General features: G+C 36.0%; 1 protein-coding gene across 6 annotated transcripts in view; it reads left to right on the top strand.

Moving 5' to 3' along the window:
- Positions 1 to 13,773, top strand: part of TANC2 (tetratricopeptide repeat, ankyrin repeat and coiled-coil containing 2) — a 511,647-nt gene that overhangs the window by 160,618 nt on the left and 337,256 nt on the right. For all 6 annotated transcript variants that reach the window (XM_020997389.2, XM_020997396.2, XM_020997393.2 and 3 more), the window contains one exon: positions 125 to 196. In XM_020997389.2, the coding sequence (XP_020853048.1) occupies positions 125 to 196 (72 nt within the window). The remainder of the gene's footprint in view (positions 1 to 124; positions 197 to 13,773) is intronic.

The following is a 13,773-nucleotide window of genomic DNA, read 5'->3' as shown; positions in this document are numbered from 1 at the left end:
TCACATGACCATTGATATTTTGGTTGACATTGCTAGAAGATACAAATGGTACCAAAAAAGAAGCTGTGTCAATGCCATATTTCTTATATGTGGATATACTTATGATACTTTGGTTCTCATGCAGATGGAGGGAGCGAGGAGCCACCAGATCAGAGACAATCAAGTGTAGACTCTCGCCAGAGCCGCTCTGGGCAAGGTAACTTCTTATTTAATTTATCCCTTAATTTAACACACACACACACACACACACACACACACACACACACACGCAGAGCCATTTACTTTTTTGTGCTGCTAAAGTGGTGGGTTTAAACTATAGGGCTGCAAGTCACTTGATCAGTTTGAGTTTTCCATTAAAACTCAGTAGTTTTAGTCTAAATAGTCTAAATGTGTCATGCCTAGGAATCTGATTTAGTTGTATCATGTTTTTAAAAATATAAGCAAATGTAAATGACAGAAAAAGGCACTATAAAAATTGGTGTTATGGTGGCAGAAGCTTTGGAACATTTCATCAAAAATCTTATTAGCTTTTCAAAGTAATATAATGAATAGTGCATATTCTCATCTGTTTGCATGTCTGAAAAAAGACTTCTGGAATGTGATTGAAGTTAAATTTTTAAAATAGTACTGCTAGTTATTTTCTAAGATCATCACGCTCTTTGGTTTCTTCACAGCAGTTTCTAAAATTTTTGGACATGGCAAACTTTGTGGTTATATATTTTTGCTGTTCAATTTTAGAGTCTTTTGCAGTTATCAATAGTCATTTTAATTTCTTTTTTTTTTCTTTCCTGAATCTGTTGATAATAAGGATTTCTCAATAGTGTATTTAAGTGCCCATGGTTTGGAAGCAAGTTCTCCCTGTTCTTTGGATGTGTTCCAGTAGTACCTGGGGGAATGATAGTGGTTAAAAACATTTTGAATGGTTAAAGTCTTTGGAATTTTGTAAAGGCTTGAGAATTGAGAACTAAAACTGATGGACATTGTAGAGTGTGAACAGTGGTTGGATATAGTTTTGTTTGCTGGTGGTCTTTTCTTATAATCATGCTAAGAGTTTAAAATAACATAGAAGTCAGAAAAGCTTTTGGTTGTTTATGTGTATTGCTGTAATACTGTATAAAAATAAATTCCTGGATTGTTGGATTGAAACATAATATTAATTATTCATTTACTGATGGAATGCACATAGCTCTTCCAAATAATTTCATTTTTCTGCAATTCCTTGACCATCTCCTTTCTTTGATTCTTTTCATGTGACACTTCAAATTATTTTAAAGAGATCATTTCCAATTATTGAAATCTGTAGTATTTTCTTCCTAAGGAGAAAGAAATCTGGCTCCTAGAGAATCTTACTCTTGCAAAGCCAATAGTGGAAGGCAGTTCCTTTGACTCCCATTCTGCTGTTTCAAGCTCATGATACTTGGTTCCATCATGAGGTACACAAAAATGTAGCTTTTAGCATATTATCTCTCATTCCCACTCCTATCCCCTCTCATCTTTGGTTTCATGTTCTTTCCTGATTCCTCTTTGACCCTTTTTGTTGTCATCCAGTATTCTTGACAGATTTTAGCTCCCTCTAGTTGTTATAAAATTGATGGTTGTGGAATAAAAAGAGGGATAATTATGGGTTCGTAGGATTTAGAGCTGTAAGGAGCGTCAGAGAGCATTTAATTAAACCCTTTTTTCAGATGACCATCTGAAATTAAGTGCCTTGACCCAGCTGCTGGTGCTCTCTCCCTCCTCGAGTTACCTTGCATCATACTTAACCTCTGTATATATTGTATATGTAGAATGTAAGTTACTTGAGAGCATGTGTTTTCATTTTAGTTTCTGTATCTCTAGCACTTATCACATTGCTCTAATGTAGCAGACATTTAAACAATGTTTGTTCAATTGAATTAAATTGAATTGCCTGTAGTCCCACAGGTAGAAAGTAGTAGAGCCAAGATTTAAACTCAGTTCTTCTGAATCATTATTTCTTAATTTGAAAAGCCAACAAATTTCATTACTATTTGATTTGTATTATGCATATGTTACAGATATTTAAGATTTCCCCATTGTTTCAGTCCCTTTTGAGGGGAGTAGGGGTGGATTTTGTTTGGATAGAAAACTATATTATTTGGTTTCTTTTAAACTTCTTTTAAAGGAACTTTTGTCCTTGGTTATGGGCTTACTTGGACTAATATCTTCAATTTAAGTCAAATGTTACAGAAGTTGGGCTTGATGAATCATCTAGAATATCTTTCTTCTCCTGGACTTGACCATTTGAAAAGAGCCTTTAGAAATATAAGGAGAGTACTGAATTTTAAAAATCGATTTTATTAATATCTTTTGTTTCTTTACATCAACAAAATTTCTCCCAGTACCTCTGCACCCCCTCCCAGAGATCTATCCCATGTAACAAATAATATCTTACAGATTTTTTTTACATTTAAAAAAGCAAAGGCTGAATGTCATCAGACTGTTTTCCTGAAATATGTCACTGAATCATTACCATACTTTAATCCAAAGTTACCAGAATGTTTACATCATGAAAGTGAAAGTATGCCAGAAGTCATTCATTTTCTAATCTATTTGGAAATATTAGATATATCTGTTTGCTCACAAGAAAGATTCTAAGATGTAGATGCTTAGGTGTAGAAACTGTGAAACTATTTAACACAAAACTCAGCAACTCTAATAATGAAGTATCACAAGATAATACTAAGACAAAACTTACATAGAGAAGACCCTTGATTCCTTTGAACTGTCTTTTTTTTTTTCCCCCTAAAAGAATGAAACAATTTGCTGGAAGCTATACCCTTCAAGCTGTTTTAGGGGTCAGAGTAGTTCAGGGCTGGTTACTGGAGAGAGCATGATTGGGCTCTACTATGTCTTCTATAACCTAGTAATTTCAGTAGCTGATCCTTTATGTAATTTGATATATTTTTGTGGTTAAAAATGAGGTATTTAACATGCTTTGCAAAAAAAGTTTTTGATCATTTAATAATATGTTTTTGGTTAGTTCATCTCTAGTTAAAAGAAAATGTTATTCCAGGAATTTGGGATCAAACTCATAACATCTGAACCTTTTATCTTCTGACATTTAAAATCTAATGACTAGAGATTTGAGGATAAAACTCTAACCACCAGAAAGTCTTCCAAATAACCCATAGCTTAATTTAAATGTGACTGAAATAGTAAAAAGTTCAACTCAGGTACACATGGCAGATGTCATAAATTGGTATGTTACTTGTCAGCAAAACAAAATTTTCACATTTCAAAATTGTAGTGTTGCTTTTAAAGATAATTTTGCAGTATCTAGTGTTGAACTTGTAGTCAGATATAGCCTCTACCTTTCTGTCGCTCAGTTTTCCTCATCTGTAAAATGAGGATTATAATAGTACCTATCTTGCAAGGTGGTTGTGAGGATAAAATAAGATAATATTTGTAAAATACTTTACACACCTTAAAGTACTATGTAAATGCTAGATTCTATTATATAAAGTCTCATATAGGAATATTTTTATATAAAGGATTAAAATAGAAGAGTAAAATGGTCTCCTTTGGGTGTCTAGAATCCCTTAGGAGATAAAACATTCTATCCTAAGATAGCTCAATGAATTTTTTTCCTTTTCACTACCTTCTACCCCATATCTAAGAGCATCTAGCACCATACAAGGACCAGATGCGCAAAAGAAAATGTTTTTACAGTTTTTCTTTGAAATAAAACCTTTGATTCTTTCTCAATTTTCTTTTTCTTGTGTATTAAAAAAAACAGTGCTACGTGAGTCGGTGCAGCTTGGTCCTTGGAATCCTTTTCTAATGATGATATTCATAATTAATTCTCAGGATCAGTACTTATAAATCTTAGGAACCAAAGTCCTATCTCATTTTCTTCAAAGTTGATAAAGATATGTGTTGGGGTAGGTGTGGTGTACGGGGAGGTGTTGATAAAAATAAGCTGGGAAATGAACCCTTAAGAGCCTAGTGGTCTGAAGATTTCAGGTGCAGCTGTTGAAGTGGGGCTTTGATATGCCTTTTATAACCTAGTAATTTCTTTTTCTGATACTTTGTAATTGGCATGTTTTGTGGCTGCAAATGAAATATTTATACACTTCATGAAAAGATTTTATCACTTTTTCATTTGAATTGTTGTTCACTCATTTCACTTGTGTCCAGTTTTGTGACCCCATTTGGGGTTTTCTTGGCAAAGATTCTGGAATGATTTGCCATTTCCTTCTTCAGCTTATTTTACAGATGAAGAAACTAAGGCAATTGTTAAAGTTGAGTGACTTGGCCAGGGTCACACAGCTAGTATGTTATCTGTGGTGGAATTTGAACTCAAGTCCTCCTGACTCCAGGGCCAGTGCTCTATCCACTGCTCCATCTAGCTGCCCTGTTCTTTTGAATTATATCTAGTTAAAAGAAATGGAGAGATAAATGGTGAGTGCTAGTATCCTGTGATATAGTTTCGCTGATGACCTGGGAGCTAGCAGAGACGAAGTGATAACAAGAGCATGGGGCGCATGGTGTCACTCGCCCTTGTCTTTCAGGAAAGAATCCATTCAGTTTAGACCTGGGCCCTGGATTAAGGGTCTGATCTGAATACAGTCCTTTGTATTTAATAGGGATTCAGTAAATATTTATTGAATTATTGAGTTGCCCTTCTTAGACCAGTAAAGCTTTGGTAAGTTTGATGCTAATTGATACTAGAACATAACTGGTTCAGAGTATCTGAGGTCATTTTGGTTCTTAAACTGATCCAGAAATTTGGGTTAGTAGGGGTTGAACTCAGTTTGATAGAAAGATTGCTTGTTATTTCTTCCTCATTAGAATGTTGGCACTGTTTGTATATACGGCTACTTTCTGTAGCTTAAATAAATTTGCCTTTCTAGGTCTCAAACACTCTTGTGTTTTTAATTTCAAAGTTCCCAGTTAGCTCTGGTCTTGTCATCATAAATGCTTGAAAGTCTTCTGTTCCATTAAAAGTCTATTATTTTTCTTGTAAGACAATACTCAGATTCTCAGGGCAAGTTATTCCTGGTAGCCTATCTCTTTTGCCCTTTGTAATGGTGTATTCCAAGATTTCTTGTTTATAGTTGAAGCTGCCAAGTGTTGTGTGATCCTTACAGTAATTCTCTAGTACTTGAACCGCTACTTCCTGGATAGGTACAGAATGGTAAGTTTTGCTAGAACTCAACATATGTACTCTACAAAAAGCATTATACTGTTTAAAATTGTGCAATAAAAACCATAGAACTTGTGGGGGTAATGAAGGTAGGGGCACAACATTCGAAAACTTTGTGAGTGATTTTAAAAAATGTGTAGGAAAGTTCTTGACACATGGTAAGTATAATTTTAATAGAATATAACATATTAACAATATAAAATAATATAATGCTATATAAATATTAGTCATCATCATTATTATTGTAATTTAAATTAAAATGGTAGCACAGTTTTGCACATGTTAAATGGTTAAGAAATACATAAATGCTGCAATAAATAGTGGCCAGTCCATGGTTTTGTGGTGCTGTTTGGTCTGCACCCTGGGCTGTATGAGTAAGTTGAAGAGACCCAATGCAGGCATGAAGGCCATGGTAGAAAGGGATTCAGGTGGGGGTGGTGTAGACCAGCACTAATTTGCTCACAGCTGTTACGTCAGCAGAAGATATATAATAAATATGGAACTTTACCTTGACAAAGACCTGAAGTTTATTTATGGATGGGGCATTGGAAGGGTTGTAGTTAATGAGTTATTGTGAAGTGATGCAGTTTTCTGCCTTCTCACTGTTTCTTATAGAAGAGATTGTGCAGAAGTAAACTGAAAATTTGTGTTATGCTTGAAATGTTTCCTAATTTGTCAATTGCTTTGGAACAAATTTGTGTTTTTGAAATATGTGTTATAGCAGAAATGACTGTATTTTTTCATTGATATATTTTAGTTATGATATTCTTGGGATTTTTTCTTTTGCAGTTCCTTTCAGGACCTGATTGTGGATTCTTTTCATCTTTACTTATTTACTTTTCCTTCTGGTTCTAATGGATCTGGGCAATTTTCATTTATAATTTCTTGAAATATAAGATTACGCTTTTAAAAAGAAAGTTATTGTGGTTTGTAAGGAGTCCAGTGATTCTCATTTCTGTTGTCTGTGGGGTTCCAGGTGACTTTTTGTGCAGTTCTGGAGTGGAAAAAGTCACTTTGTATAATTTCTTGCTGTATTTCTTGACCATTATTCACTTTGGTCTTTGGGGTTTTTCCTGGAATAAGTATAGAGGAACTGGGTGCCCAGCTTACCTTTCACGCAACTATTTTATCCTTGGGAAGTCTGAAAAATGCAACATGACATTTTAGGCTTATTCTTCAGAAGCAGGCACTTTGTATTCTGTGTTTATCGTAAAGTCGTGAATGATTCTAAATTTATTTTAGGAATTATAAACTCAATTTCCAATGTATTGAATGTCACATTGTGAAAATTCACTCAGGTTATATCTACTTTTACAACTTAGAGTCAATAAGGATAAAATAAATAGAGAAAATAGAACTGTTTTAGGTGATTACAGATACATATTCACTTATCAAGAGTGAATCTGTCTATAGTAAGCTCCAGCATGATGAAAATATATTTCTTTAATTATTGCTTATTTATTCCAAAATAGAACGTTTAAGGAAAAACCTTGAGCTTGTAATAGAGCAAATAAAAGATAGTGAAGAAGAATAATTTTCATTTCAGAAACATCAGCTAATTATATAGTGATAGTATTGGTAGCTTAAGAAGGTCTCACATCTTTGTAGGCATTATGTTAATGACAGGCATTTAGTTCACATTAACAGCATGCATGACCAAGGCATAATAAATATCCATTTGTTACTGCCTTCTTTAATTCAGGCCTTTGAGCGTGGCCTCAAAGCTCTGTAAGCCGTTCCTTTATTTCTTTACAACTCTGACACACGGCCTATAGTAGTTTGAACCTTCTTCTTCATCTTTATAAGTTACTTCAAAACAATTATTTAGGATCAGAGTTAGTGTTAAAATCAACTTCAAAGGCCTTCTAGTCTACCCTCGTATTGTATAGATGAAGAGACTGAGGCCGAAGGCAGTGACATTCTTGCTCTGATTCACATAGGTAATAAGCATCAGAAGAGGGATTTGAACCTTCATCTTTCTAATCCAGACTCAGTATACCCTTCCATCTACCGTGCTTGCCAGTTTGATGATCAGTCAGTTAAAAATATGCTTCTTGAGACTTCCTACCAAGATAACAACTTTCAGACTTCCCAGCTACCACAGCTCTCCAGCAAAAACCCCAAAATCATACTAGGCTGGATAATGATCTAGAAGTCCAACAATAAACTACTATAATTTGCTTCTCCCCTCCAAGAACAGTACAAAAAATAAGCCAGATCTCTCTTAGGGCATCAGGGAGTGAAATGCTAGCAAAGCCTTTGTATTCAAACAGGCCTGTAGTCTCCCAGAATGAGCAGTGATTGGCTAGAGACATGTGTAACCTATAATCTCTGTCTCAGGTGCTAGTAAGAGAGGAGACCTTCCCCAGGAAGGCCCAGGGGTGGCCAGAAACTCATTGCCATTGCCTTGGAGGCCACTAAAAGTAGCAGGCCAGGGGCTTCAGGGCCCTTAGCACTCTCTTCTGAGATGCCATCGAGGGTCCTGAAAATCTAGAATTGGAACCTAACCTTAAGAGGTAGAAGGTAGTACAAGAACCCAGCCATCCAGAATGAGACCAAGCAGTGCTGACCACCTCACCCAAAAGCATTTTTTTAATGGGAGGAGGGGCAGAGAGGAATGACAGTTAGAAGTAGTGATACCAAGAAGAGAAAAGAGGGCTACTGAAACATTTTTTAAATTGCACAGAACAGTACAGCAGTAAGTTCAAAAGGACACAGAGAAAAACATGAGAGTTTTGAAAGTAATGCGGAATTTATTATGTATCTTTTAGAGCAAGTAGTTCAATTGAAGATTCATGGTTTCATATAAAATACTTATTTTGTGTTGTTTTATTTATGGAATTTTTCATTTTTAGTTGCTTAAGTTCATAGTGAATGAATGAAGTGTTATTAAGGGGCTTACTATGCGTGCTATTACATGCTGCCTTCTGTCTTCTGCTTCAGATTGCCTGCCATGTATGTGCCAGCTGGTTGTCATTTGGTATAGATAACTGGCTTCTTTTCTACAAGGAGTTGTGTCCCCAGATGATGGCTGGGCTGGAAGCTGGAAATGGTCATAATAAAAACAAAAATTTTAAATAAAAAGAAAAAAAAGGCATCTCAAATTAACTAAGCTGGTCCTTGGACTACAGGCATACAGTCTGTTTCCAAATCAGTTTCTGTCTTTCCTATGTAATAGAGCCTTTCAGAGCTTGCTTTCTATTAGCACAACCTTCAAGAACCAGGGCTTTAAGGACATCTACATGTAATTTTGACCGGGGATATTTTTCAGGTTAGGGAGGTAATGGTGACTATTACTTTCTCTTCTAATGTACATTTGTACCTTTTCTGCAAAGCAGTGTTTTAAAGAGTTGCCTAGGGGAACTAACAGGCGGTGATTTATCATCCAGCCCAGCTTACAAAGCCACTATGTACCAGAGGCATAACTTGTATCCAGATTCTCCTGATTTCTAGGCAAATTGCCTATCCACTGCCACTCTGCCTCTTTATTATTATTAGCAATAATGATAAAAATGTTATGCTTTAAAATGTACAAAACATCTTCACATACATTATATCTCATGGTCTTTTGATTTTCTAGTAGGAAGGGACCTTGAGGAAGTATTTTTAGTAGGAAGACTGTCTGTCTAGTCCAGTTCCCTTCTTTTTACAGAAGAAATAACTGAAATCTTAGGAAATGAAGTGACTTCCCTGAATTTGAACAAATAATAAGCACCAGAGGCAGAATGTGAACCAGGTCTTCTGCCTTCAGAGCCAGTGTTTGTTTTTATTGTGCTGTGTTGCCCTAATTATCTTTACAACAATTCTGTGAGGAACACTGAAAAGATATTATTATCTGCATTTTAACAGCTATAGAAACCCTGGGACTATAGGTAAAGTGGTATTTGCTTTAAGTCACATAATTGATAAATAGCAGAAATGGGAACATTTGGTCTTCGGGTCCCTAGTTCACTTCCCTTATTGTCCAAAGCCAACATGACTGTGAGTGTTTGTTTGTACCAGACAGTAGCATGGTGGTGGTAGTGGTGGTAACTGGGGGAAGGGAGTCAGATTCAAAAAAACTTATCAAAAGTCCTTTGTAGATGATCAGCATGGATGCATTACAAACCTAGAGGGTTTCAGTAATAATCAAAGCATCCTTTGTAGTATCATTCATTTTCTGAGCTATTCTTCAGAGATCACAGGACTCCTTTTCATTGAAAGATAAAAAATAACTAATTTTAAACTAAATACATTTGTCTTTGTCTTTTATTTTTAAAATTTATTTTTATTTGTGAACTTATCAGCAAACAAATATCAACAAAAAGTTATTGACAAGTACAAGTATTTCAAGATAAAAGATAAACGAGAAAGATGGCTATATTAGAAATAGTGAAGCTTTGTTACACAAATCTTTTAAGCAGTGGTAAAAAAAAAATTCTGCATATGTTCAGCCTTTATCAGTCTTCACTCCCTCTTTAACTCTTGAATACAGTAGGTTTTTTGAGGGAACAGTCTTCTTTTCCATTGATCATATACAATTACTTTTCTAGGTTTCACTTGTCCCTTGTGTTTATGTTTCAGAGATTTTACCCAGCTCAAATTTTCTCAACAGAAATGTTTAAAGTCCTCTATTCCAAGTCCATTTTTATTTCTATGTGGGGTATACTCACTTTCTCAATGTAAGTTATTCTTATCTACTGCTTTACTCCTTACTGCTTTTAAATCTGCCCAAGTATCCACCATCTTTAATAAAATAACACTAGCCACAATAATCTCCTCAACCCATCTTCTTATAGTTTTCCTTTTCTTATCCAAAGTCCTTAAACAGTGTATGTACTCACTGCCCCTCCACTTTCTCTCTTCTTGCTGTTCGACCTATTATAATATGGCTTCTTACCCCACCACTCAACTGAAGCTGATCCCAGAATGATCAATATGAGTAATCGATGAGAAGTAAAAAGATATCTTGGCCCCGCAGTTATTCAAAGTGTGAGTTCCCTTGGCCATATGTGTGCCATTCATATGAACCTCTCTATTAATATAGTCTGTATATGTGCTCACTCTTCACACCCATACTTTATATGTTTGTAGGAGAGTACATGTCAGGTTTATGTAGAGAATGGTTTTTAAAAATTTATTTAGTATTTTATTTTTCCCCAGTTACATGTAAAAACAATTTTTACCATTCGTTTTTAAAATTTTGAGTTCAAAATTCTCTCCCTTCTCCCTCCTCCCCATTGAGAAGGCAAGCAATTTGATATAGATTATTTATGTGTAATCATGCAAAACACTTCCATAATAGTCATGTTGTGAAAGAAAACAGACAAAAAAAACCCTTAAGAAAAGTAAAAAATAAAAAGTATGCTTCAGTCTGCATTCAGACACCATCAGCTCTTTGGGAATGGATAGCATTTTTCATCATAAGTCCTTCAGAGCTGCCTTGGATCACTGTATTGCTGAGAATATTTAAGTCATTCACACCTGATCATCCTGCACTACTGCTGTTACTTCGTATACAGTACATTTTACTTTGCATCAACTCATATAAGTCTTTCCAGTTTTCTCTGAGAGCATTCTGCTCATCATTTCCTATAGTACAATAGTATTCCTTCATGTTCACATACCACAGTTTGTTCAGCCATTCCCAATTGATCAGCATCCTCTCAATTTCTAATTCTTTGCCCTCAGAAAAGAGCTGCTATAAATATTTTTGTATATATAGGAGCTTTTCCTTTTTTTAAAAAATGTCTTTTGGGATACAGAGCTAGTAGTGGTATTGCTAGCTCCAAGGGTGTGCATGGTTTTATAGCCCTTTGAACATAGTTCCAAATTGCTCCACAGAATGGTTGAGTTGGTTCAGAACTCCACCAACAGTGCATTAATGTCTTATTTTTCCCACATCCCTTCCAGCATTTCTCATTTATCTTTGTTGTCCTATTAGCCAATCTAATAGGTATGAAGTAGTACCTCAGAATTGTTTTAATTTGCATTTCTCTAACCAGTAGTGAGTTAGAGTATTTTTTCATATGGCTATAGATAGCCTTGATTACTTCAGCTGAAAACTGATCATATCTTTTGATCATTTATCAATTGGGGAATGGCTTTAATTTTTATAAATTTGACTCAGTTCTCTGTACATTCGAGAAATGAGGCCATTATCAGAGAAACCCTACTCAAAATTGTTTTCGCAGTTACTATTGCTAACTGTATTTTCCTCCATCTTATTTCTCCCCTGTTTATTCTATTCTCTCTCTCCCTTCACCCTGTCTCTCCTCAAAAGTGTTTTGCTGGTGACTAAGCCCTCCCCCCAATCTGCCCACCCTTCTGTAACCCCACTTCTTTTCTCCCCTTCCTCTCTACTTTCCTGTAGGGTAAGATAGCTTTCTATACCCAATTGAGTGTGTATATTATTCCATCTCTGAGCCAGTTCTGATGAGAGTAAGGTTCCTCCCTCTCACCTCCCCACTCTTCTCCACTTAAAGGCTTTTTCTTGCCTCTTTTATGTAAGATAATTTACCCCATTCTACTTCTCTCTTTCTCTTTCTCCCAGTACATTTCTCTCTCACCCCTTAATTCTATTTTTTAGATATCATCCCTTTATATTCAACTCACACAAGTGCCGTGTGTCTATATATATTCCCAACAAATCTAATATTGAGAAAGTTCTTAGAGTTACAAATATCATTTTCCCATGTAGAAGTGTAAACAATTTAACTTTAATAAGTCCCTTATGATTTCTCTTCCTGTTTACCTTTTTATGCTTTTCTTGAGTCTTGTATTTGAAAGTCAAATTTTCTATTCAGCTCTGGGCTTTTTTTAAGGATACTTGAAATTCCTCTCTTTCACTGAATGTCCATTTATTTCCCTTCATGGATTATACTCAGTTTTGCTGGGTAGGTGATTCTTGGTGTAATCCTAGCCCCTTTACTCTTCAGAGTATCATATTCCCAGCCCTCCAGTCCTTTATGTAGAAGCTGCTAAAACAATCTTGTGTTATCCTGATTGTGTTTCCATAGTACTTGAACTGTTTCCTTCTGGCATCTTGTCATATTTTCTCCTTGACCTGGGAACTCTGGAATTTGGCTATAATGTTCCTGGGAGTTTTCATTTTGGGATCTCTTTCAGGAGGTGATAAGCGGATTCTTTCAATTTCTATTTTACCTTCTGGTTCTAGAATATTAGGGCAGTTTTACTTGATAATTTTTTGAAAGATGATGTCTTGGCTCTTTTTTGATTCTGGATTTCAGGTAGTCCAGTTGTTTTAAAATTATCTCTCTTTTATTTATTTTCCAGGTCAGTTGTTTTTCCAATGAGATATTTTACATTTTCTATTTTTTCATTCTTTTGGTTTGTTTTATTGTTTCTTGATTTCTTATAAAGTCACTAGCTTCCATTTGCTTTATTCTAATTTTTAAGGAATTATTTTCTTCAGTGAGCTTTTGGACCTCCTTTTCCATTTGGTCAGTTTTGCTTTTGAAGGCATTCTTCTCCTCATTGGCTTTTTGGACTTCTTTCACCATTTGACCTAGTCTGTTTTTTGAGGTATTATTTTCTTCAGTATTTTTTTGTGTCTCCTTTACCAAGCTGTTGACTTGTTTTTAATGATTTTTTCACTCTGAATTCTCTTACCCATTACCTCTACTTCTCTTACTTGCTTTTCAAAATCCTTTTTGAGCTCTTCCATGGCCTGAGAGCAATTGATATTTTTCTTGGAGGCTTTGGATGTAGGAGCTTTGACTTCATTGTCTTCTGAGTATGTGTTTCCATCTTCCTTGTCAACATAGTAACTTTGTTTCTGTTGTTTGCTCATTTTCCCAGACTGTTACTTGCCATTTTAACTCTTTGTTAAGGTAGGGCTCTGCTCCCAGGGTGGAGAGTGAACTTCTCCCAAGCTTCAGAGGTTTTGTACAGCTGTTTTCAGATGTGCTTCTAAAGACCAGTAAGTTTTCAGTTCTTCCAAGGTGGTATGATTTAAGGAGAGATGTTTACTCCTCTCCTGGCCTGTGCTCTGGTCTGTTAGTGACCACAAGCACTGTTTTCTGCCCTGGAGCTGTGAGAAGGGTTCCCCCCTCCACTGTGGCCACAAGTTCTGCTGTGCTAGTGCTCCTCTTTGCGCTGGGACTGCCACCCAGGACTGCAACCCAGATCCAAGTATGGGCAAAGCAACAGAGTCCTGTCCCAGTGCTAGCAAAAAGACATCTGAAATCCCCTTCTGACCAGTTGTTCAAACCCCTTATTGTTTGTGGGCCAAGAGGAGCTATTGCTGTTTTCAGTCACTCCCAAAGCCTGCTCCTGCTTTACTGGGGCTGGGGCTGTGCTGGCACAGCCTGACCTGGATTGTGCTCCACTTTCACCTGGTGTGACAGATCTTTCCTGCTGATCTTCCAAATTGTATTGGGCTAGAAATTTGTTTCACTCTGTCTTTTTGTGGGTTTTACTTTTCTAGAATTTGTTTAGAGTGTTTTTTAAAATTTTTTGCTTTTTGGTGAGATAATTGGGATTAAATGACTTGTCCAGGGTCACACAGCTAGTAAGTCAAATGTCTGAGGTCGGATTTGAACGCAGGTCTTCCTGACTCCAAGGCCAGAGCTCTCTATCCACTGCATCACCTAGCTGCCTCTAGA

Source organism: Phascolarctos cinereus, unplaced genomic scaffold (genome assembly GCF_003287225.1).
Source record: "Phascolarctos cinereus isolate Bilbo 61053 unplaced genomic scaffold, phaCin_HiC Scaffold_5;HRSCAF=322, whole genome shotgun sequence".
In the NCBI taxonomy this organism is placed as follows: domain Eukaryota; kingdom Metazoa; phylum Chordata; class Mammalia; order Diprotodontia; family Phascolarctidae; genus Phascolarctos; species Phascolarctos cinereus.
This window is presented reverse-complemented; position numbering and strand designations above follow the sequence as displayed.